This window comes from Sporothrix brasiliensis (assembly GCF_000820605.1).
Source record: "Sporothrix brasiliensis 5110 chromosome Unknown Cont15, whole genome shotgun sequence".
Taxonomy (NCBI): domain Eukaryota; kingdom Fungi; phylum Ascomycota; class Sordariomycetes; order Ophiostomatales; family Ophiostomataceae; genus Sporothrix; species Sporothrix brasiliensis.
In genome coordinates, this window is record NW_024467134.1 from 3,028,536 (window position 1) to 3,048,108 (window position 19,573).

General features: G+C 56.5%; 6 protein-coding genes across 6 annotated transcripts; 4 read left to right on the forward strand and 2 right to left on the reverse strand.

The window, feature by feature from the left end:
• Positions 1 to 1,693: 1,693 nt before the first annotated feature.
• On the forward strand, positions 1,694 to 5,527 carry SPBR_05519 (protein efr3; the record flags this gene model as incomplete). The annotated part of the gene is made up of 1 exon (XM_040763783.1): positions 1,694 to 5,527. The coding sequence occupies one exon, from the start codon at positions 1,694 to 1,696 to the stop codon at positions 5,525 to 5,527; it is 3,834 nt and encodes a 1,277-aa protein (XP_040622591.1).
• A 581-nt stretch (positions 5,528 to 6,108) lies between these two features.
• SPBR_09210 (ATP12 protein) lies at positions 6,109 to 7,281 on the forward strand (the record flags this gene model as incomplete). The annotated part of the gene is made up of 1 exon (XM_040767336.1): positions 6,109 to 7,281. The coding sequence occupies one exon, from the start codon at positions 6,109 to 6,111 to the stop codon at positions 7,279 to 7,281; it is 1,173 nt and encodes a 390-aa protein (XP_040622592.1).
• Positions 7,282 to 8,411: 1,130 nt separating this feature from the next.
• SPBR_05722 (uncharacterized protein) lies at positions 8,412 to 10,413 on the forward strand (the record flags this gene model as incomplete). Its single annotated transcript, XM_040763985.1, has 4 exons — positions 8,412 to 8,454; positions 8,518 to 9,134; positions 9,232 to 9,489; positions 9,583 to 10,413. The coding sequence occupies 4 exons, from the start codon at positions 8,412 to 8,414 to the stop codon at positions 10,411 to 10,413; spliced, it is 1,749 nt and encodes a 582-aa protein (XP_040622593.1).
• Positions 10,414 to 10,582: 169 nt separating this feature from the next.
• Positions 10,583 to 11,997, reverse strand: SPBR_05919 (uncharacterized protein; the record flags this gene model as incomplete). Its single annotated transcript, XM_040764182.1, has 2 exons — positions 10,583 to 11,650; positions 11,725 to 11,997. 2 exons carry the CDS (start codon positions 11,995 to 11,997, stop codon positions 10,583 to 10,585), a joined length of 1,341 nt encoding a protein of 446 aa, XP_040622594.1.
• Positions 11,998 to 13,271: 1,274 nt separating this feature from the next.
• On the reverse strand, positions 13,272 to 14,695 carry SPBR_05917 (uncharacterized protein; the record flags this gene model as incomplete). The annotated part of the gene is made up of 2 exons (XM_040764180.1): positions 13,272 to 14,113; positions 14,209 to 14,695. The coding sequence occupies 2 exons, from the start codon at positions 14,693 to 14,695 to the stop codon at positions 13,272 to 13,274; spliced, it is 1,329 nt and encodes a 442-aa protein (XP_040622595.1).
• A 401-nt stretch (positions 14,696 to 15,096) lies between these two features.
• On the forward strand, positions 15,097 to 15,490 carry SPBR_06268 (uncharacterized protein; the record flags this gene model as incomplete). Its single annotated transcript, XM_040764530.1, has 2 exons — positions 15,097 to 15,326; positions 15,424 to 15,490. 2 exons carry the CDS (start codon positions 15,097 to 15,099, stop codon positions 15,488 to 15,490), a joined length of 297 nt encoding a protein of 98 aa, XP_040622596.1.
• Positions 15,491 to 19,573: the final 4,083 nt, after the last annotated feature.

Below are 19,573 nucleotides of genomic sequence, written 5' to 3' on the forward strand. Positions count from 1 at the left end.
ATTTTAACTTGCGTCCTTCGACAAACGGCAAATGGTCAAACCTCTCCCCAACGAATTGAAGCCGCACAAGGCCCGCCTTCTGCGGGTGCTGTAAGACACACGTGGGATGTGTGCGCTTTAGAGAAGTTTAGGCTGACAGAAAGCCCGATGCAGGTCAGAGCTGTGCGGCCGTGTCCTCAGGCTGTCCATCCAGAGCAAGTCGACGCACAAAGTACGGCGTCATTGTGCATTATCATGGCAGAAAAGTACCGCCAGCTTGGCCAACCATCGCCACATATAGGTTAGGGCACGAGCAGGTGGCTCTTTCCTTGCTTTCCTGGGCTGCCGGTACCGCACCACACGCACTTTCCCGACTGTCTGCTCTTTTAATACAGAGCAAGCGCGGGAACCTCTTTCTGTTTTTGTCTTGTCGCGCTCTTCCGAATTCTGGCTTGTCTGGGACCATACTTAAAATGCAACAAACGGCTGCTAAACCTATCGTCAAGGGATATCTTAATCGCGCTAAAGCTGATTTTGGTTGCCCGAAAGCTTGCCCGTTGGTTTTTGGTTCTCTTGATTGTTGCTAGTTTGGGGATGAGATGGCAGGAATGTGTGGTCCGCTGGGCGTGAGCCGTTGGCTCTTTCCGTTCTAAAGTGATTGCGCTAGTCGGAATGAGAAGGCGCTATTGATGAAGTAACACAGTTCGCGCTGTATTTTAGGAAGGACAGCAGGACAGATACGTGTACCCCTGTGCGTTCCTGTAAGCAGCTCTGTGTGGCTCTGTGTGGCTCTGTGGACAGCATTTTAGTGGTCATATTCAGCCGTATCGTCCACGCGCACCAGGCGCCCCTGGTCCAGGCCCTGTGATGTTTGGTCGATGCGCTATCACGACACTGTAGCACCCTGTGTTGGTCCTCGTTCGTTGCTTCCTCCGCGCGGCCAGGCCCCTGCTCACTGCACCGCGCTTTTTCCGTCTGTCGCCCCTGCTCACTTTTTCTCTTGTCCCATTTGCTTCCGCCTTCTCTCCACCCCCTTTTCCAGCAAACAAATCTTGAACTCACCTTGCGACAACAAACGGACCTCGACGCTTCCCATTGCCCTTTTCCAGATGCGCTTCGAATAGCATCTTGATTTTTAATGGCCGTGGAGTTCGGGTTTAGCCTCCTCCGTCTACGACAGCTCAAGGCACCCGCCGGAGCCCACATACGCCCTGACCATAGCGTCTCCAAACTCTCCAAATCCTCCTCGTCATTGTTTTTCGTGGCCAGTTTGCCGTGACACCCGCTCGGCCTCAGTTTCTGCAACCAGCGACCGGATGTCGACGCGTTGAACACCGACACTGCCAACGTCAATTGACTGTGCCTTGCCTCGCCTTCCTATTTTCGCAGCTGTTGCTTTCTCGCCGTGGCTGCTTTCCTGTCGTATCTCGCTCGTTTTCGGCCTCGCTTTTTCCGTCCGCCGTCCATTCATGCTCTCGACTCGCCGACGTGACCGCTCACCCTCTCGCTCTTCTCGGACCACCGGGTCTGCCGCCCTTTCTTGGCCATCTGGCCTTGCCACGGCCCTCCGGGAGTTGGACGGGACACGTTTACGAGTGCCGGCTTGCCTGCAACTGCGGCTGTTGCCGTGAGCTTCAAAACCCTCCTCCCTGAAACCCACCCCCCCTCCTCCCCCTTCGAAATCTGGGGCGACACTGTGGTCACTGCTGTCACGATGCACGCAATTGCTCAAAAGTGCCGACCGAAGCACCAGGTGCTGATTCTCAAGTGCTATCCACGCACCACCAAAGGCACCATCGACGTCAAGCCCAACTCAAGTGAGCTCAGCTACCTGCTCTACTACGCCACCTCCCGCCGGAGTAAGATTCAAAAGGTAGGCAGTTTCCTTGAGCGAAAGACGGCTAGCGATGTCTGGCGCCAGCGGATAGGCAATGTCCAAGTCACCCTCAAGATCCTCGAGGCTCTCATCGAGAAGAACCCCAAGGATCTACCCTTGGTTGCTCCCAATGTCCTCAAGATTCTCGACGTCATCCTCCGCTCAAACGACATCACCATGGTTGAGTCGTCTATCCCGACCTTCAAGGTATTCTGCGCCAACCATGACTCCTCGACCCTGCTCGCAGACCAGCTGTACCTCGCCCAGTTCGAGGCCGTAGTGCGCCACTATGCGTCCTTTGCTTCCACCCGCCTCTCGCCCGGTAAGACCCGGCCCAGCAGGCCAGTGGCCATGCGATGGCGTAGCGCAGGCCTCGAGGCCATCCGCGCCGTTGCTGCCTCGGACGCCCTCTCGTCAATTGCCGGCCGCCAGTACGATATGATGGTCCCCATGATCCTCGAAAATCTGTGGACCGACAACGAAGAGTTCCTGGATGTGCTGGTCGACCGTGCCGAGGTGGAAGAGAAGAAGGACGACACAGACCGCCAGCTGAAACGGCGGAACAGCGTGGCCACTGTGCGCACCGCCGACACTGCCGGCGACACCAACCCAATTGCCCTCTCCGGCACCGCCATGGACGTCGACAAGCTGGCCGAGCAGGACATTGGTGTGCTGGCCATACTGTGCCTGAAGCAGATCTTCATCTCCTCGAGTCGCTCGCTCATCCACTACGCCACTCTGGCCTTGCTTGACTTTGTCAAGGACCGTATCGAGCAGGGCGAGGCGGTCGTGCGCACGGGTTCTGGTAGCCGGGAAGGCGGATGGTCTGTCAAGATCTGCGGCCTTCTTTTGCGCTGGGCACCCGTCCAGGAGCGCTACATCATTCTCATTACCGTCATGGATGCCCTGGCCCGCGCCCCTCTCTCAGACGAGACTCTCGACCTCCACATCACTCTGACCACCATGGTTGGCTCTCTGCTTCGCTCTGAAGAAAGCCTGATCGGTCTCAGCGTCATGGATGTGCTCCTGGGCTTCATCCAGCATATCAAGAAGCTTGTCCAGATGCCTGGCGATCCTGCCGCAGCCGCCGCCGTCGCCGCGTCCGAAGGTCCACTCCCCGGTCGCCCCGACCCGCGGTCGCCTTCCACGTTGGCCGCCATCGAAACTGTTACCACAGTTGCGTCAAAGCGTAAGGAGCTTCTGACGCGGTTGCAACAGTGCATTGGTGACCTCGCCACACACGTGTACTACGCTGACCAGATTTCCGACATGGTCGCGACTATTCTATACCGGATGAAACCGCCACGGTCGAGCACCGGTACGGGCAGCTCTACGCCGCCAGGCGAGAAGGCTTCTGAGGACGGAAAGGCTGACGGTGATGGTGCGGCCACGGGGTCGGGCACGGGTGACTCGCCGCAAAAGAACAGCGCACCCCACACCGCACCCCACCATGCTTCAGTCGACTCCCTCTTCTCTCTTAGTGTGGCCAAGACGGCCGTGCTGCGCTCGATTAAAGCCATCCTGTTGGTGGCCAACCCCAAGACTACCCTCGGCGGCAACCAGACACTGTCCCGAAACCGCGTACCGATCCAAGTCTGGGAGGGTACGCACTGGCTGCTACGGGACACCGACGGCCAAGTGCGCAAGGCGTACGTCGATGCTCTCATCACCTGGCTCGACCGTGAGGTTTCGCATGCCGACCAGCGTGCTCGCGACGATAGCACGATTGGGTCGTCTACCCCAGTGACGTCCGTACTCGGCCACCGCCCTAGCACGAAGAATAACCCGGCGGCGGGTGCTGTTGGCGCGACTTCGAACCTGGCGAGACGCGCTGTGTCGAGTACCTCGAACCGCGGTGAGACGGGCGCGGTGAGCAGCCCCATTGCGAAGCAATCTTCTTCCAGCCGCAGGCGCCGCAGCTTCTTCCTGGCTCTCCTCCACGTCGTTATTTACGACAACGCGCTGCAGTACGTCGACTACGAGACGGACATTGTTCTGTTGCACGTACTCCTCTATAAACTCGTCGACAAGTTGGGCGTCAACGCTACGCGCTACGGCCTGCCCATGATCTTCCAGCTACAAGAGGCCATCCAGGATGTTGAGACGCCGCAGGCCAAGGTCCGCGTCGGCACGCTAGTGCACGGCTACTTCTGGACGTTGACCGAAAAGTTTCGCTTCGAGACGACCATGGTCGGCCACGCCATCCGCAACGAGGTCACGCGACGCCGCTCCAAGCATTTCTGGGTCGAGGGTGTCCACGTTCCGCCCAGCGCGCTCCTGGAACTCGTCGGCACGCCTGGCATGCCCCGGCCACAGCCACGCATGCCGCTGCACGAGATCGAGACCGAGGCTCTGCTGCCTTTTGACGACCGCCTGTCTCTGGTCGAGAACATTTGCTCCGGCTACCAAGAAACTGCCGGCTCGCCGCCCCAGAGCCCTGCTGTTAGCCCTGGCAGAAACCCTGGCTCGTTTAACTTTGGTATCAAAGGTAGCAGTTCTGCTCCTAGAGTAGACCACGACAATGTCAATGGCAACACCGACTTTGACGAGGAGGTCCCCGCCTCGTACAGGAGTCAGATGCTGTCGGACTGGTCACGCGACGCTGTCATCCAGGCCGTGCAACAGCATGCTGGCAGCAAGACGGTATCGCTGAGTGGGTCGCGCTCCGGTACCATGGCGACCAACTCCAATGCTGCGGCTGGTCGCAACCACCTGACGGCCAACACGTCGAGCGGTCTGGCCAAGGAATACCTTTACACCAATGGAACCATGCCCTCGCCCTCGGCTAGCCACCAGAATTTGGGGGCCGGGCATAACAACGACTACCTGGCACCGCTGGTGACGAAGCTTCGCAAATCGAGCATCCATAGCGGGGTGTCGCCGTCGCCTGGTGGCAGCCTGTCAAGCCGGAACGGGGCGCACAACGGCACTGGATTTGTCACGTCTGTGGACCAGCTCAAGATGGCCCTCTCGGGTGCTGACGTGCATGCCAACTTGGGCCACCGCCACGGCGAGAATCGTGGCCAAAACGACGACGGTGACGACGGTGACGAAAACTCCGACAGCATGGCCAGCTACGACATTTCGGCCTCGGAGTTTTCGTTCAACCCGCCGCCGGTCAGCAACGCAACCACTGGGGGCGACTTGCAACAACAACAACAACAACAACAACAACAACAGTCACAGCCAGATGCGGAAGTCCCTACAGTGTCACCAGTTCGGCAGGGGACGTCACCTAGCCGGAAGGGCTCGACAACAGGCGAGTTCCTGGAGGCGCCAAATGGCCACGGCAGCAGCAGTGCCAATTACAAGAGCGGCGGCAGTGACCAGCCGCAGCAAGGCAACGGTGATGAGTCGGTCCCGCCGGTGCCACCACTGCCGTCTCCAATCATTCGCGAGCAGCACCAGTTCCAGGCGCAACAGCTGGCCAATGCCGACAAGACGGCGACACCGCCACGGCCCATGACATCACCACCGGCCAAGTCTGCCGCATCTGCGGCTCAACAATCCACCCGGCGCAATATCAAGAGCCGGGGCGGCGAGAGCATCCTATCGAGTGTTCTGGGCGACGACATGGACACACCACCACTGGATCTAACGTCGCTCCTCAAGGGCATTGATAGCCGTGCCGGCGAGAACGGGCTGGGCAACCTGTCCCGTCCACCTTACTAGATCCACCGTATTCAGTTCTGCTCGTTTTGCTTCGTTTTTATTTGCATGGTTGCATGTTTTTTTTCTTGGCCTTTGAGGAGCATGTCGTTGAGTTCTTTTCGTTGTTTTAAGAGAAAACTTGCATTGTATACTATCTACTACTATTAGCATGCACTTTGTTGGGAGGCCTTTCTTCTTATGTTCTTCTTCTTTTTGGATATTTTGATGCTGTGCAGCTCTATATTATTTAACGTTGACTTCCATGTATCCATTGACGTTGTCAAATGGCAATTCCAGTGATGTCTCTTCAAGGACGGGCGTTTGATCGCTAAAAGTGGGTCACTTCACACGAACGAATAATCGGCCGAGTCGGCTCTAGCCTCGCCAGGATCAGTTGGCGAAAAAAATCGCCCTCAAAAGATGACATGATCTTCAAGCTCTGCGAACAACAAGTTTACACACACTCAACCTGTATCTGTCCAAACACAATGCGATCAGTCGCACGAATTCGTTCTTCGGGGCCGACTGCGTTGCGGGCTCGCGCCTCGCAAGCGATTTCAACACCCATACAATGTCGATTCCAACAGAGCAATTCGTCGCCGATGACGGCATCAACCTCGACACACCCCTCCTCGTCCTTGTCCTTCTACGGAACTCGTCCGTTCCACAGCTCGGCTACTGTCACGACACCGTCTACGACCTCACCCCGCGCGGCCGATGTTGTCCCCATACACGGCCAGGGCCCGCCGCCCAACGCGCCGGAACCGCAAACAGGCACATCGGCCGAGAACACCAAGGAGGCGTCCACAAAGGCCACCGACCTCGTCCGCGACGCTGAAGAGCGCGCTGTCCGCATCTCTCGGCGCAAGGCCCTCGCAGATAAGGTGAACGGAGCGAGCAGTAGTCGGTTCTGGAAGAATGCGAGCGTCGAAGAGGTCGGCGAGCATCTGGAGGTACGCCTCGACACGCGGGCAGTGCGGCACCCTACGACGAAGAAGATTATACAAATCCCAGCCCACAAGAAGATGCTGGCACATGCGCTAGCAACGGAGTGGGATCTGCTGGCGTCGGTCCGGCAGGCGACGCAAGGCCACCGGGTGCCCTTGACGTCGCTGGTGTGCCGGGCGATTGATCTGGAAGACGAGAAGACGGCGGCCGCTGGCGGAGGCGCCGCACCGATGCGAACCGCCCTGATCGAGAACCTACTGCGCTACCTCGACACGGACAGCCTTTTGTGCTGGGCGCCGCCGGACGAGCTGGCGAGCCCGCACGGCATCGGCGGCGCGGCGACGCGCAATGTGGCCGGCCACGGCGAGGTGACACTGCACCAGCTGCAGGAGCGCACGGCGGAGCCCATCCTTGCCTACATGGCGGCACACGTGTGGCCCGGTGTGGTGGTGGAGCCGGTGCTGGGCGGCGCGGACCAAGCCAGCCTGCTGTTCCCGAAGCCGCACCCGGCCGAGACGCGCAAGGCGGTGGCGGATTGGCTGGAGAGCCTCAACGGCTGGGACTTGGCGGGCGTGGAGCGGGCGACGCTTGCAGGCAAGAGCATGGTGGTGGCGTCGCGGTTTGTGGCCGGCTGGTCGCAGACGGCAGTGCATCCGGCACCTGCCAATGCGCGCGGCAGTGCGCTCTCCGTGGAGGCAGCCTATGCGGCCACCAACATGGAGACGGCGTTCCAGACGGCTCAGTGGGGCGAGGTGGAGGACACGCACGACGTGGAGCAGGCAGACATGCGGCGGCACTTTGGCAGCGTGGTGCTGCTTGTGAGCTGAGCGACGGGGGGGGGGGGAGAGGGGAATACAATTCTGCTGTACAGAACAAGCGACGCTGGGTGGCCTGATGCAGCAGGTGTCTCGGGAAAGTGATAACCGGAAAGCAAACCCATCGCCCGACCATTAAACCACCGACGCTTCAGTCGTCTCATTCTTGTTGACAATCGGCAGCTCGCGGTGGTATTTAAGCAGAGTGGATTCGGCATCCCTGACGCCCCAAATAACGTTCGACGAGTCGCGCACCATGATCACCCGTCGCATCTACGGTTTAGGCCTGCCGCATTTGAAAAGGCTGTCCGGCGATAAAGAACTCTGCAGTTGCTTTCCGTTTGAATAGCGAACATCATTCCGATTCCCAGTCTTCTCTATCGCTGCTTTCACCATCATCACAGCGCTACCTTTGTGTATTATGTCGTAACGTGTGCATCACACAACAGAGAATCCGGTCTGTCCCGTTGGCGAATATAGCCAGGGGTGAATGTGTTGTGCAGTAATGAGTTAGCTGCATCGCAAATACCGACAGACTGCAATCGTCTGCAGCGGAAAGTCGTTAGTTGAGAACTAAGCGTAGGTACAACATACTCCGTAGACTATCCCTAAAGCGTTAACAGGATCGAGCCTTCCCCAATCGATATGAGTGCGTTGAATGGTTGCGTCGAAGCGAATTTCGGATGCTAGGCGCGGCAGCTACGATGGACGCAAAGAGGACGTGCCGTCCTCAAATGCGACTTCCCCGCCAGGGCCCCCTCTCCAGACTCGCCGAGGCGCACTATCCCGCCCTGGTCACCTCCGCACTTTGGTGATGTCCACTGGAAATATCCACTAAAATGGCGGAGGAAGGGGCAGGGGCTTCGCTCGGGTGGAAGTGACGAAAAGTGACGAAAAGCGAGGCTACGAGCCGCACAAATGCTCCGTTGCCTCCTCCTTTCAGGGTGTCTGGTTTTGGTTTTGTCTTTTTGTCTTTTTTTTTTCTTTTTTTCTCGTCGTATTTCACCCATCTCTCCCCCTCCTCTGTTTTCACCTTTCTCGCTGAAACGTTCCTGGCTTCTTGTTCTCGGGCATCCTCGCTCTTCGCACTTCAAGCCGTTGTAACCGGCCAACATCCGTGCAGTTCCGGTCGCACAGCAGCCATGGTGTTCCATCCTCCGGCGTGGGTGCCGCAGCTGCCCATCGGTAAGGCAGACACGCGATCTGCTGCTCCCGGCATAGGATGAACGCTGACTGCCCTTTCTCCAGACCCTCCCGACTCGGTGACCATCGAGCAGTTTATGACCGACGAATCGTTTGGGCGCCGTTCGTTTTCCAAGAGCCGCCATCCCTTCACCTGCGGCCTGACCGGCAAGTCGTACAGCTGGGCGGAGACGACGCAGCGGGTCGATCTCCTGGCACGCGCCGTCGGCAAGCGGCTTGGCTGGCAGCCCGCCGAGGGGCCTCCGTGGGACAAGGTCATTGCCGTCTTCTCGCTCAACGCCATCGACTACATGGCGGCCATGTACGTCGCACACCGCTTCTCGGGCATCAGCACGCCCGCCAACGCCGCCTACTCGTCCCTCGAGCTGCAACACCAGCTCACCACGTCCGGCGCCTCGGCCGTCTTCACCTGCGAGGCCCTGCTCGAGACCACTCTGAAGGCCACCCGCGCCGTCAAGATTCCCGACGACAGGGTGTACCTGATTGACGTGCCCGGCGCCCCCGATGCCGCCAAGAAAGCCGCCGCCAGCCATATCACCGTGGACCAGCTCGTGGCAGAGGGTGCCAAGCTGCCGGCGCTTGAGCCGGTCAAGTGGGTAAAGGGCCAGGGGGCGCGCCAGCCGGCCTTCCTCTGCTACTCCAGCGGCACCTCTGGACTTCCGGTACGTGGCGAACGCGGCGTCTGTTGTTTTGGCTGATACTGTTGTTGCTTACTTTCTGACTGTTTTTTTTTTGTTGTCTTTTGTTCCTTTCTTGCAGAAAGCCGTCATGATCTCCCACCGCAACGTCATCGCCAACGTCCTCCAGCTCGCGGCGTACGAGTCGGTGGGTCGCAAAGCCGCCGGCGTCGACACACAGGTCGAGATCGGTCTGCTGCCCTTCAGCCACATTTATGGCCTGGTCGTCATCGCCCACGCCGGCTCCTTCCGTGGTGATCAGGTCATTGTCCTGCCGAGATTCGAGCTGGAGACCTTCCTCGCTGCTATCCAGAAGTACCGCATTCAGCAGCTTCGCATCGTGAGTTGTTGGCCCACCCACGGCCCATCCCATCCGTGTCCGCTCCATTTGCTAACACGGCGCTCTCTCCTTTCCCCTCCCCCGCCTCGCCAGGTCCCACCGATTGTCATCCGCCTGCTGCGGACCCAAGATGTCTGCTCAAAATACGACTTGAGCTCCGTCCGTTTCGTGTACACGGGTGCCGCGCCGACTGGCGAGGAGACCATCAACGACCTTCGCGCAATCTACCCCAAGTGGACCATCGGCCAGGGGTATGGCATGACGGAAACCTCCACCGTCGTATGCTCAACGAGTGAGCATGACACGTACGATCGCTCGTCGGGGTCCCTGGTCCCCGGCGTCAAGGCCAAGATCATCGGCTTTGACGGCAACGAGGTGACCAAGTACGACACGCCCGGTGAGCTGCTTGTGCAGGGACCGGCCGTCGTGCTCGGCTACCTCAACAACGAAAAGGCCACCAACGAGACATTTGTCTTCCACGAGGACGGCCGCTGGATCCGCACCGGGGACGAGGTTCTTGTCACGCGCGCCCCGTCTGGCAACGAGCACTTGGTCGTTGTCGACCGCATCAAGGAGCTGATCAAGGTCAAGGGCCACCAGGTCGCGCCTGCGGAGCTGGAAGCCCACCTCCTGACCCATCCCGCCGTAGCGGACACGGCCGTCATTCAGGTGCCCGACGACAGCGCCGGCGAGGTGCCCAAGGCCTTTGTCGTCCGCTCGGCGGCATACGCATCAAAGCCAGAGGCCGACGTCGCTCGTGACATTGCAAAGCACGTCAAAGACCACAAGGCCCCGTATAAGTGGCTCAAGGGCGGTGTCGAGTTTATCGACATCATTCCCAAGAGTCCCAGCGGAAAGATTCTTCGTCGTTTGCTGCGTGACCAAGAAAGGGCCAAGGCACGCAAGGCCGGTTCGAAGTTGTAGGCTGGAAGGGTGGAAACGAGAGCGCGCGCCCGCTGGCCCTCTCAAGGCGGTTGGCTATATATAGAACAAGAATAGTATTGTCTCTGGCAGTCCATGCCGCTTGTGTGTATTATGCGGCCAGAGCTGAGCACATCCATTTATCAATTTTGTTTATCGTCTCCGAGTCGCTTCATGTGAGCGCCGCATCTTGAACGATGCCACTGGAAAGGTACGCAACAGTCGTCCTGTCGGTTGCTCGTTGGCTGATTTCTTTCTCGTCGTTTTCGACCGTGGCCACCCACAGCGACGAGTCGGCAGGGCTGGTACTGCCGCCCTGTCGGCCTCCCCACAGATCCACAAGATCCACTGGAAGGCGCGTAAGGCAGATGTGGAGGCTGCAATAGTAGTCGAGGAGCGTTTTGTACCTGGGTTCGATGCATTGTGCTCTAGCCAGCTCGTTGCAGCAGAGTCGAAACACATCCGGGCGGTCGATATGGCGTCGTTGCTGGAGAGCCGCGAGGGCGAGTCCGTACGTAGCATCCGGGTCGAGAGTCTGTGCCTGAGAAGCTTCCTGTCGCTTGTCTGCACCACCCACGGTGCCGTCGTCAGCCGTGATAGTTATGCTTCGTCCTTCTTCAGGTCGCCGCGTGACCGTGCTGTTGAGGACGAAGATGAGTCGCTGGTTCGTGGTGTCTGACGAGAATGTACTCCCTTGGGCGGCAGCCAATGCTCGTAAACGACGCATCAACTGGCCATAGAGTTCATACAGCCGTCCGCCGTTGCTCTGTAGACGCATCCACTTGAAGTGGTGGTCCATCTCTGTGAAGATGACAATGCTCGGAGGTGCTGTTTGTTCTGCAGGAATCGGGTGGCTCTCTTGCCCTGCCTTATCCACCACAATCCTCTGTCCAAGGCCTCCTTCTTCTTGTTGACGGTTGACAGTCGACCAAAGCCGCTGGAAGGGCACGCCTGCCTCCAGTTCATTGAGGACAGCTTCAAGATCTTCGCGTCCGTAGACGCGAGATATCAAGATGCGGCCGAGAATCGACGCCTTGGATGCAGAGGCGAGCCTTCGCTGCTCGGGCCCAGGATCGTCGTGGCTTGTTGCATTTGTGCCATTGTTCGATGTCGCTGCCAGGGTGCTTTTCAATACACCTTTCAAGAGCCGGATGACATGGGCAACAGGCAGCGTGGTGATCAATCGAGCCGTGGCGGACGTATTCTGGTACAAGTGCTTGACGGCCACCTGAAGAGATATCTGCAAGCATGTCAGAAGAGGTAGGAGGTGGTGGATTAAAAATCACAACGCGTCCACGCGTTCAGTCCGCCTACCACTATGCCGACGTCGCCTTCGGCACTGAGGCCGACCAGGCCGCCCGTCAATCCGCCGTTAATCCCACCGCCAAAGATGCGACTGTCCAGCTGAGCACAGCCGCTCGTGTAGCATTCTGATGCTGTTGATGCTGCTGCAGTAGCGGTTGCATCCCCAAAGGTTCTTGGTTCTGGTTGCAACGGGTAGGCGAGATCGTGGTGGTCGAGGCTGTGCTCACCATGGGCAATACGAGCCTCTTCACTTCGCCGGCCGGCCACGTCAACTCGAGCCATTGACCGCCTGCTTTGGGATGAAATGGTAAATGCACTCCGGTGGGAGAGCTGCCACATGTAAGAATCCTCCTGACCAGCAGCCGGACTTTTGTACTTTGGTTCCTTTCCTCTAACACAAGCTTGTGGGCGGAGTCTTGCGTGTCGGGAGATCGGCCAGCTTCTGTGCACGTTTATGAGCACAAGGTCGACCGGTCAGCTTGTTGCGCTGTCTGAAAGGGGAGGTTTCCTTCTCGTAATACAAATGTAACAATTTGCACCGCATGAAAGGAGGTGTCTAAAATTCCGTCAGGCGAGGAGTGTTGTTGTAGCACAGGCTGTTGATTGCTCTTGCGTTTAGCTGCATTATTAGGGCTTGCCTGTTTCGGCCATAGAGCTCACCCAATGGGTGAGGAAGCGAGGCACCGTCTCGCTCCTGCCGTTGATTGACATCAATCACCTTACCCCTAAAGTATTCAGTACAATATACTATAACAAAGGAAAGCGGTTTATTCAAGGAAAGAGCATCCATATCTCCCGTCTGTGCTACATTATACACATGAAAAAAAACCCTCGCCAGAACGGCCTCAACAAGATGTCACGTGAAGTTCACCAGCACCCGCTTTGCCTTGGATCAGGTGCTTTCACGCATCAAATTACAAGAAAAGAACAAAGCTATTCTTTTATACATTCCAGATTCATTGCTATATAGAATATTAACAAAGAAAGTTGGTAAGGAGTGACGGTGAGAGTGGAACCAAAACAAAGAAAAATATGAAAATCAAGTAGAGAGCAGAAGGCGACCAAAAAGAAACGGAAAGGAACGTATTGCAAGAGACAAAACGCCAGATTTCCTCCCAAAAAGTGCCTGTTTTTGTTAACCCGTCAAGGAGATGTCTGTGAAGAGTCGAAAAAGCAACAGCGAGATATGGTGGGCAAAAGCGTGACCAAAAAAAGAGCAAGGCGTGAGTCCAATCTTAGCCGGCCTCGCCGCACCGCCTATGCTTAAGTTGCATATTGCAGCATGATGTGCGTGCGCGATTTAGTTCGTTTCGCTCGGGGTATTTTTGGAGGGGTTCCCATGTTTCCTTTCTAGAACAAAAGAGTACATAAACCCCTATCCCTCCACTTGGCCTCTTGTCTTCCCAGTGACAAGACTCCTTCTAGCAGGGCAACCTGGTTCGCCTCGGCTATTTGCCATTGTCTTGAGTCGTCGGGTTGCCACTTGCCTCACTTCCGCTGCGTTCAGACGTCCGGCAACTACCCCGTCTGGTAGCCCTCGCAATAAGCCGGTCTCTCTAAGAGTCTTTGGCAATCGGAGGTGGAGGAGGTGCCGGCCGGCGACCGCCCTTCAAGCTCTTTACTCGAGCAAGAAGGCTTGTCGGCTTTTGCTGAGAATCGTCACCGGCTCCACTAGAGATAACAGTCGTAGTAGGGTTCGCGTTGTCGCCACCCGGCGATCCTGTGGCAGTCGTGCCGTCCGTGGTGGACCGGCGCTCAAGACCCGGACCACGAGGTGGGCTCGATGGGCTTGGCAACGCCGCAGAGTTCTTCCTACGGACGGTAATGACATCCTCGCCCCGCTTAGGGTCGAATTCGTCAAAGGGGTCGGTGTCGTTGTTGTATCTGCCTGACGTCGCGCCAGCCGAGGCCGGCCCGCTGTCGGAGCTAAAGGCGCGGGCCGGGTGAGGCTCGCGTGGACCCCTGTTGATGCTCCGGAAGCGCTGTGCAAGGGACTTCTTCCGCTGCAGTGGGTTGTCCTGGATGTCTTGAGCCCGCTCAGCCTCGCGGCGCTGAATCGTCGTGCGTGCCGCCGGTGTGCCCTCGAGGAACGTTGAGGTTCCCAGTCCGAGGCTCTGGTCACCGTGGAGAGCAGTGCCACGCTGCAGGGGATCAAAGACGCCGACGGGAGCAATCTTGCCGCTTGACATAGGCTGGTGGTTGTTGGAGAACTCTCTGAAAGCCTCATCCTCCCCCTGGCCCATGAAGGTCCGGTGGTCAGGCCGCTTGTTGATGGGGCCAGAGCCGCCAATGCTATTGTTGAGCGAGTCCTTGGGGAAAGCTTGCATAGGAGCGCGGCGGCTGCCCTTCCGGTTGCGGTGGGGGTTCAACGCATCAAAAGGGCCGTCATGATGGAAAACTACAATGTGGTTAGATTCTCCGTCAGGTCACATCCCATTTCTAACCATCCCGCCGTTTGGCAGTGAGCAGTCCAAGGTGAGAATGAGAACGTACCGTTACCAAAGATGCTCGAGGCATCCATTTGGTCGATGATGTCGTTTCGACGGTGAGGCCGTCCCGTACCACGCTCACGCTGTTCCTGATCGCGTTTGCGTAGGTCACGGAGGACCTTCTCTTCTCTGGAGAGCGTCTTGTCATCGGGGGCAATGGATGATTCCGAGTTGCGACGTGCTCGAATCGGCTGAGAAGGGCGCCGGCCGGAGGAGCTGCTACCAACAGGCTCGCCCTTGGCGATGCCAATGACCCCGGACTTTGGCTTTGTGGCCTCCTCCTGTGACTGCGACGGGCGGTGGTTGCCTGGAGCGGACTGCTGCGGCGGTGCGTTCTTAGCGCGAGGCGGCAACGGCCCTCCACGGCCGCCACGGCTGGAGCGGCTTCCTGGCGGACCAGACGGACGTGGTGGACGGCTTTCCGAGAGCTTTCTGGACGGCTCGCCGCTGTTCGTGGGAACAGCTGTATTCGGATCTTTGATTGCGGACATGGCTTTGTCTTCAACCGTGAGAGACGTCTGCAAGCAGGTTAGTCGCCGTTCTCAGCAGGTCGCTGTGCAAGACGATAGAAGAAGAAAAAAGAAGGAAGAGGGGGAAGGGAAGTGGGTTTGGCAGAAGGAGAGGGAGTTCATAATAGGCGGTAAACAAAACAACAAAAGCTCCCAAAGAAATGATTACAACGGGAAGGAGGGTCTTGTGGCACCCGAAAAGGAAGGAACGAGGGGTCGCTGAACATGGTCCCGTGTACCGTGTATGACGCAAAAGAGACCCGTGAGGCAGCAACGAGCACTACACCAGTAAAATCAACGAATTCCAATAAAAAGAAAATGAAATATATAAAAACACAAATGATAGAAGGTGCAAGGCCACGTGACTCACAAATATATCGTCAATGGAGGACGACCGCCCCGCTGCTGGTCTAGCGGCCATGTCGTCGAGACTAATCAACAGGTTGCCGTTTGAGGACGACGAGGGTTTATCGTTTGTGGGATCCAAGAACGGATTGCGCGAGACAGGTCGACCGTTGGACGATGTCGACGGTGCAGGATCAAGAAATGGGGACGTTGGGCTGGGGATCGATGGCGAAACGGCACGCGTGCGGAAGGGGTTGTTGGAGGCGAGGTGCGACGTTGGGGCGTCTGCTAACAGAAGACGAATATGTAAGTAAGGTGTCGTTCAACGCGTCCAGAGTCTTAAAAAGAAAAGCAAAATCCGACAGTAGCAAGCTGATATTCCGGAGACAAAAGGCCACGAGCAGGTTTGGAAAGGCTGAGAGAAGGCTCTGATCTGAACGATATTTCGGCAATGAGAAACAGAAACAGTACAAATCAGAGTTGGAGAGTTCGTAGACAAGAGAAGAGAGTCGAAGGAAAGAGCGAAAAGTACAATGTCGGAAGTGTTTGGTCAAAAAGGGAAACGTAAAAGAAGGGAGAGCAGGGCAAAAGCTGCACGTCTCCGTTGTGGATGTTGGATCCTTGGCAGGTCGGTTTCAGACAAGGTGGAATCCTGGAACTGACTGGGAATTCGATTGGCAAAATAGCAGCGGGTAGGAAAAGGTGTTGCAACGGCAGCGCACAGCCGATGACGAATGACAAGGCGACGGACAAAGATCTGAAAAACCGCGCCCCGAGTTGAGTGCCGTCAAGTGCCGTCGCGGGAGCGCGTTGGGGTTGTGTTTGGCGATGCCACGTCTGGCGATGGTGGTGGCGATACGAAGAAAGAACAACCTTGCCCAGTCGACTTGTGTCTGTCGAATATGCAATGCCGTGGCTCGGTCGATATCTGCAGGCCGTGATCTCTTGGAGGCGCTCTGTTTTCGTTGATCTCGTCCGCGTCTGGGTTCTGTTTCTGTTCTCACGCTTCTATGCTTGCTTTCGTTGCTTGCAGGTGGCAGGTTCTCAGGACACAGCAGCACGGCTCGGGCTGCACCCATATACATGACGGTCGGCAAACGATGCAATGCTCAGCAATGCGGCCAAGATCTGCTAGCCACACGCCACGCATGCACTTTGCCTATACACACGCTATTCCAAACAAGACACGTACCTGGCTGGTCTGATAAGAAGTCCGACATGGTGAAAAGGAATGTGCGAGGAACAGGTCCGCGCGGGAGGATTGCGTAGGTATAAGAGTCGAAATTAGGTGTTTTATCGTGTGTCGGTTCCCACGTACAAGAAATGCACGCACGCGCACACAATCACGCAGGGCGCTCTCGGTCAATACAGAAGGAGAGCAAAGAGGGGTGTGGAGGGATACGGAGCAGAAGGGCGAACGTAGTCGATGTGGTATGTCGGAATCTTGTTTGGGGAAGGTCGTACGCGCCCTTGTTGCGAGGAGGCGGCAAGGCGGGAAAACTTGGTTTTGGGACTGGATAGACAAGGTCGTGCAGGGAGGACGAATTTCTGCGGACAAAAGAAGGGGATCGACAGCAGATATGTTGAGCCTTAACCGGGGCCCATGAGGGCGCAATAAAGAGACAGGGCAGCGAATAAACTAGGTCCTGGGAGATGGAACTGAGCGATTGGGTCGTTGTGGCGGTCGCGCAATTGAGGGATAGAACTTGGCTGGATGGTGTGTGATTTTTCAAGTCTGAGAATCTATTGTCGAACGACCAAGGCGAGTTCGAACAGGGAGAAAAGAAAGCAGCGAGCGGTCGTAGAGCGACAAGAGAAAAGGGGTGCGGCGATGAAAAGAAGTGGGGTGGGATTGCTGAATTGCTGAAGGGGGGGGGGCGTGGGTATTTTCGTCTTTTTTTTTTCTTTCTGATTTTTTTAACGCCCTGAGACGACGACAATGTTTGCTTTGTGGCGGTAGCAGTTGGCACAAAGGGTTGGAAGATGCACGGCGTTCTCGTCCGTGTCTTTTTCCTGAGCAGATATAATGTAGAAATCGGAGCCTCTTTGCAAAAGGGAATACCAAGACCAGGGACCGTGACTAGAGAGGGGGGGTCGGTTTTCTGGGTTTCTGGTTCCTTTGTCGTCTTTAGTTTCTCAGGTTTCGAGTCGATCGAAGAGTGGTGTCAGATGAGTTCTTTTAGTTGGCTGGGCACGGAGAGGACAAGCCACGGATAAGGGGCAAGGCGATTGCGTGGCACAGCAGCACAGAGACGAGCTGAAGAGGGGGACGCGCAAGGGCAAGGGGCACAGGAAAATGGTGAAGAGGAATGCGCCGCACAGGGATTTCGCCTAATAGGTAGTCAAAGGACTAATAGGGCGACGTCATGCAATGGTATGTCATCGACGTAATGACAAAGTACTGCTTTTTGTATTGCTGCTGTTTAAGGATGCATGATGTAGATAGACGCGGGACAAGAAGGGGATTGGGGGAACGGAGACAGAAAAGAGAGGAAAGCCAAACAGGGGACGGTTTTAAATTGACTGGCAAAGCGAAAGGAGGCCCTGCATAGGAGGAAAAGAAGCGTGCGGGAGATGGGAAGAAAGACGGGAGAAGCAATTAATACGCCGTATTTTCACGAGAAAAAAGGTAAGGCGGGCCCCAGAGAGTAGTCAGGAAGCTGGGGTTTCCGTTGTAACGACGTAGGTATAGATGGGGAGGAGCGAAGCACAACGAACAGGGCAAGGCAAGAGCGACAGGATGGAAAGAACCAAAAAGAAGATAGAGAAGACAATCGAAACGACCCAACGACCACATCAAGAAGCCACAGACATGTGCACCAATGTCAGGAAGTCGGCACGAGGGAAAGAACCCCCCAAGAAGCCGCTGAGGAGCAAACGGTCCCAACGCCCACGGAGCAGAGAAGGCAAGATCGACGTCAGGTCCGTCGGGGCCAAAGAGGGGTCAAGGAAGGGGTAGCGCAACTCATAAACGGCAACGGCGTCCGACAAGCACTGGACTGTGACGCTAACCGCCATGTTGTCTGCCCTCGCGGAGGGGAAGGAGCCACAAATAGGGGACCTAACATAAGTCGGTGGAGTGTTCCTCGTTCCGGCATAATTCGGGGTTCATACGTCGCAATATTCGCACGGGCAAGTGTGCTTCGGACGTCATTTTACGATTCCGCAGGGTGTACGACGAGACGACATACTCCGTACGCCGTGTTCCGCAAGGAACGAGGCAGTGCCAGGACTGCTCCTTCCTGAATAGTTCAGACAACCCGACGCTGAGGGACCTCCCGCAGCCTGACAGCTGGCGACGGCTGGTTGTCACCCGGCTCCACCGCCAGACCAACCAATTGCCGACTGCCAATTCAACGCCTCTTCACCGCCAGAAGCGGCCAACTACCGGACCTCGAGAGGGGCGCTTCCGGAGCAGTTGTTTTCTCATTTCCTACCCGATTGTCTGTCATCATCTCGCCTTTCAGCTTATCGCTGTTCCCCCCAGTCTTTGTTGGTTCTTGTGTGGTCTCCTCTGTGTTGCATAAATCTCGTATTCAAAACCGACCATTGGTAGGCTAGGCCGATCAGTTGTGTGATGACCGCGTTTCCTAGGCCAGGGTCTGGTCTTCCGGTCGTGGACCGAAAGCTTGTGGTCCCTCTTGAGAGTACTTCGTACGAAAAAAATGGAAATAAAAAATAAAATAAAATAAAAACAAGCATGGAGTGGAATTGGCTAGGACAAACAGCCGTAAACTGTCCAGTTCAACAAAATCTACGACATACGATCCAAAGGAACAAAAACCAATGAGACAGCCTAGTCAGAGACGGGGCAAAACCCGTAGGCACGTGCCATGTTCATTATATGCAGTAGATGACGGACGAAGTGTTGGGAAGGAAAGGTGTGCTTCCACTAGTAGTTGGCCGAGGGCTATCGAGAAATCGTTTCTTCAAGGAGGAGCTCGTCTTGCCGTCTCGATACGACACATACACAAGCTGAGCTTTCTATCCGCAATCTACAATACTCCGAATATCGACCTTCTCCTATTGCGCGCCATATGAGACATATCTACTCCGTGCTAGTCTAGCACCTTTCTCGTTTTCATCCTCCACAAGCCCCATTTTCATGCCGACGTCGTATGAGAGTATGCCAGGACAGACCTCGTGTCGGCCTAGAGTGAGAAGCAGACCGTTTAGTAAGTCGTTTGAACCTAACCACAAAGATCAGTAACAACATATCTACCTTTGTTGATCCACTACAAATGTCTTCCGTGCAAGTGGACACTATGGTGGCTCGCGTCAAGCTTTACGACCGGTTTCTTTAATATAAGCCGGGAACCAAAATCACTTTCGGGGCCGGAGAAAGGGCCGGGCCGGTATCTGGCCCACATCTCCGGCAGAGCTCCGTGCTGCAGGGAAGACTCCGGCTGCACTCTGAAGCCAGTCTCCGACCGTTGACATGTCACTGGTGGTTTCACGGTTGGGCACATAATTTTTCTCGATCATCAGCGATATCGCAAGAGGTATTTCTTTGCA